The 4583-nt window shown below is 31.8% G+C and overlaps 1 protein-coding gene across 1 annotated transcript; it reads right to left on the bottom strand.

The window, feature by feature from the left end:
• Window positions 1-1895: 1895 nt before the first annotated feature.
• LOC107920440 (aspartyl protease family protein 2) lies at window positions 1896-3854 on the bottom strand. The gene has a single exon (XM_016850171.2). The coding sequence runs from the start codon at window positions 3642-3644 to the stop codon at window positions 2031-2033; it is 1614 nt and encodes a 537-aa protein (XP_016705660.2). The 5' UTR covers window positions 3645-3854; the 3' UTR covers window positions 1896-2030.
• Window positions 3855-4583: the final 729 nt, after the last annotated feature.

Here is a 4583-nt window from a genome sequence, read left to right as displayed (position 1 = left end):
AAGTTTGAAAAGCAATTTAAAAGGTCAACATAGAAACTAATTAAAATCTTTTACTTATATATATATATATTTATATTCTTGATTTCTGTTTTACGATCTATATTCAACGTTCATGACTACCCTTCTCAATAATATTGTATTTAAGATTTAAATTTGAGTCTTCTTCTTCTTGAAAGTACTTACAATTTAAAGATTATGAACTTGAATATAATTAATTGGGTAATAAAAAATTAAATTAAAAATTGAAATAGATATAAAAAGAATATTAGTGTAAATGCGACGACCGCAAAAGAAACTGATAAACGAAATAAGAATAAAGAAAGTTTGGTGCTTACCTAACAGTTGACTAAGTCTAATCTAATACCATTATATCATATGACAGTATTGCATTTATACACCAAATAATTGACCCATTCTTTTTATCAATTTATCATTTTTTTTAAATTTAAGCACAATTAATATTCCACCTTTTCCTATGGTTAAATTTTATTATTAATTTTTTTATTTGTATTTTGTGAAGTTATTTATGGGGCATGAAGGTTGGAGACGGTTTGCCCAATGAGGATGGAGAGCCGCAATGTGATGATATTGTTAAAAAAATTACATTTTTTTGGAAACTTTGATGCATATTCTTAATAGGTAAAGGTAGAGAGTTAAATAATAAAATTATAGTTTCTTATTTTACTCCATAAGACCTTTACGATGATATATCATATGCTCAATACGGTTGATTTGTGTATTCTTGACAACCTAGTGTAACAATTCCAATGGCGGAAGAGAGCATTGTCTAACAAGGTTAGGTGGTGGAGGTGGTAGTCTAGCAAAGTTAGGTGTTGAGGATACCCTTGGGGAAGGTATTTCTGGTAGCAAGGGTGTCCTTGGCAAGGTATATTTCGTAGTCTATATTTTAGTTTAGCCAAAATTTGTCTTTGCACTTTTTAAATTTTAAAATTTCGATCATTACCCAAGACTTTAGCAATTGAATTTGTTTAGTTGAATTGTCTTATTAATCCCTAGTCTATATTAATTTTGAAACTTCAATTTTGATACAATAGTAGTTAAATCTATTAACTAGTTTTTTTGTGATTAATATGCAGAAATAACAAGCTGAAATGACATTACTCGTATAAATAATAAGGCTGCCACGTAAGATTTTAAAAATAACAGAACTTAATGAATTTGACAACTGTGCTTTGGTCAAGATTAAAATTTCTAAATCCGAAAACTAAATAAACTAGAAAATATCAAATTAAAGTATAAAGTCTAAATCCAAAATTTTTGCTACTAATAGCAAAATCTAAGAGAACTTTTTTTTTCATTTTTTTTATTGGCGCAGCAGCAAGTCAAATAAGCAAAAACAAAAGTTTTCATTCAACAATTAAGGTAAAAGTAGCATTGAGGTCCTTATATTAAGTGACAGATTGTATTTGACCCCTCTCTTAAAAAATAAACAAATTAGTCTTTGTACGTTAGATTAAAGAATAAATTGATCATTCTGTTAAAAATTCCATTAACTTTTACTATTGAAAACTAGTTCATGTGCATCAACATGAGGTGCATGTGACACACCATGTGTAACTAGTTAGTTATTTCATCAGTCATACCAGTTTTTAACAATAGAAATGGATGAAAATTTTAACAAAAAAGACCTTTTTGCTCTTTGATCTAACGTATAAGGACTAATTTGCCTATTTTTTAAGTAAAAGGAAAAAAATGCAATCTAACTCCTAATACAAGGACCTCCATAGGAATTTTACCAACAATATGCAAAGCCTGCAATGATTTTATTATGATAAACAAGGCTAGGCAAAAAAGAAAAATCTAATGTTTTAAAGGCAATAAATAAAGAAGGCATTTTACCAGTAAATTTTGATTTTATTATTATTATACAACAATTCAAGAATGTTTAAATTTCATTTTCTTTAATGTATAAACTGAAAATCTTACAAAAAAAAAAAAGAATTTTGATTTCTTGTATATGTTATCTAATCTAAATAATGTGCCATTGTTTTACAATGTGAATGAAGCTTTTAAACATCAGCACATTTCATTGGAGCATATCCCAACCTTGATTTCTTTGTATCATATAAGATATGAAAATTTTGTTGTTGATAGTTCCCTATAATTGAAAGTGCTGATCTTGGCGTCCCCAATATGGCTAAACAAACCACGTCGTCTTCGAGCCAAATGAAGTAGTTTTCGACCGGGAAATTCCATACGGCTCCGTCGAGGAACTCGATACCGAAATCGGGTAGCTCTACATTTTCGATCCCGGACACATTGTAACATGGATTCAAGATTGGGAAATCTTTCAACAATGGATACCCTTTTGTTTTATTCACAAATGCTTCTTTGATGATCTTGTAAGTAGGGTCTGCAAAGTAACTTAAAGTAGTACCGGAATCGACGATGGTACCACCGGTACCATCGGTCGATAATCGCCATGTTTCTTCGGGTATGGGCAAGATGTCACCGCCGACTAGGATGGATTTTATTTGAACATAGTAAAATGTATCAACCGAATTCTCCTTCCCGGTAAGCAAAGACGTGAAATTCAAATTGGGGTGGTTGAGAAGAGCTTTATCCTCCCCCAAAATCAACTTGCTACTGACATTCGTATCACTGTTCCGATCAACGAGACAATACGAAAATGAATGACCGTATAATGATTGTAGCTGCGAGGCAAACGAGAGTGGCCCTCTCCCAAGGCCTAATAACCCTGCGGCACCGTGAAAAAGACCCCTATTCCAATGGCCACAACCGAACATCACATTCTCGATCGGTTTAAACTCCGAGTTCCCGTTCGACGTTAAATTGACGGTAAACGTCTCGACCGCGAAATCACCGGTCGTATTCGAACTATCACCATACCAATAATAATAAGGACAAGTTTGATTCTCTGTTTTACAAGGCAGAGGAGGATCAGGGGGTGAAACCAAATTGCACCTAGGATCTTGACAACTTATATTCCGATACGAACTCGATTCGTTCGGATCATAATACGGGCCGGTTTGTTCGAAACAATCATAACAAGGAACACATTGAATCCAATTAAGATCACTACCAGTATCAAGTATTAAAGAGAAATGTTTAGGAGGTGTACCAATAAACACATCAATGAAATACTCCCCTGAACCAAGGCTAACACCAGATTCCAAAGTCGCTACGAGCTGACCGGAAAACCCGTCTGTGTAAGATTCTGGTGCGGCGGCTTTTTCGATCGCCGGCTTCAAACTGGATTGCTTGTTTAGCCTTGAAATGGCATTTTGATTCTTTTTCTCAATGACCCTTGTATGAAGTGCTTGAATCCTAATGGAATCCCTCATGGTTGAATCTAAAACAGAGGATTTTGGCTCTGTTTTTGAATCTATTTGTCTCTGGTTCAAGTGCAACTTAACAATCTTCTTTGACCCATCATCATCATCATTAAGACAAGAACAACCATTGGTACTTGTAGAAGAAGAAACTGCATTGAAGCTCATATGATCAGGGAATTCAATTCCAGCCAAACTGGAAATATTGGAATTGGAATTGGGATTCCCAGTTTTGATTCGGTCATAATGGATTCTAGCAGTAGCTTCAAAAGCAGCATATGAAATCGAAAGAAAAAGAACAACAAGACCTAAAGAAACTCTCACCAACATTGCACTGATCTTTTTTCTTGTTTGGTTACTGAGAAAATCCTACATGAAAATGAAAAGGCCAACAACAAACCAAAAACCCCAAAATCTGAGAAAAAAACCAAAACCCAGAAAGGAAAATTACTTAAAATTGATGGGTTTTTTTCTGGGGGGAGAGGAGATATAAAAAAAAAAAACCCAAAGTAAATAAGAAGCTAATAAAAGGGAAAGGCAAAGAGGAAAAGCTAAAGAAGAAATGTAAATATATATTTTTTTCTAGGTGGTCATCTTTGAATCAGTGTTAAAGACTTTGAATTTTTTTTTTAAAAAAAAAAGAAAAACAAAAAGGAAAAAAATATTTAAAAAGTCTACTTTTTTGAAAAACGCGGTTTCATATGGAACAAATAATAATAATAATAAATGCAACCCAAAATTACCAACCACTTAAATAAATAAACGTTAAATTCTGCTATTAGTCCCTGTACTTTTCATATTTTGATATTTTAGTCATTACCCTAACGGTAATAGTTAAATTTGTTTGATTAAATTCAATCATTACTAATCATGTACTCCTTGTGAACACTTGTAGATTTAATTTATATTCTCCAATTGGATTTGGAATTTGAATTTTTAATCTTGACACTAAATGACATTCATTAACCCATTAACTAAATTTTTAGTGAGAAATATGTAAAAATAATAATTTGGCACGATATTATATATATGAAAAAATGTTTATTGTATCAGAATTTGAAAGTAACAAAACTTAATGAAATTTAACAATTATCGTTTAGTGAGTATTGAAATTTTATAATTCGACAAGTATAAGATTAAAAATGATCAAATTGAAGTATAAGGATTAAATTCATAACTTTCGTAAGGTATTGAAATTAATAGTAGAATTTACCCAATAATAAATAAATAAAATATGATTTACCTGGTCTTCTTGCTCTTCATCTACTT

Source organism: Gossypium hirsutum, chromosome D07, assembly GCF_007990345.1.
Source record: "Gossypium hirsutum isolate 1008001.06 chromosome D07, Gossypium_hirsutum_v2.1, whole genome shotgun sequence".
Lineage (NCBI taxonomy): Eukaryota > Viridiplantae > Streptophyta > Magnoliopsida > Malvales > Malvaceae > Gossypium > Gossypium hirsutum.
Note: the sequence above shows the minus strand (reverse complement) of the source record. Positions and strands in the feature narration are given on the sequence as shown.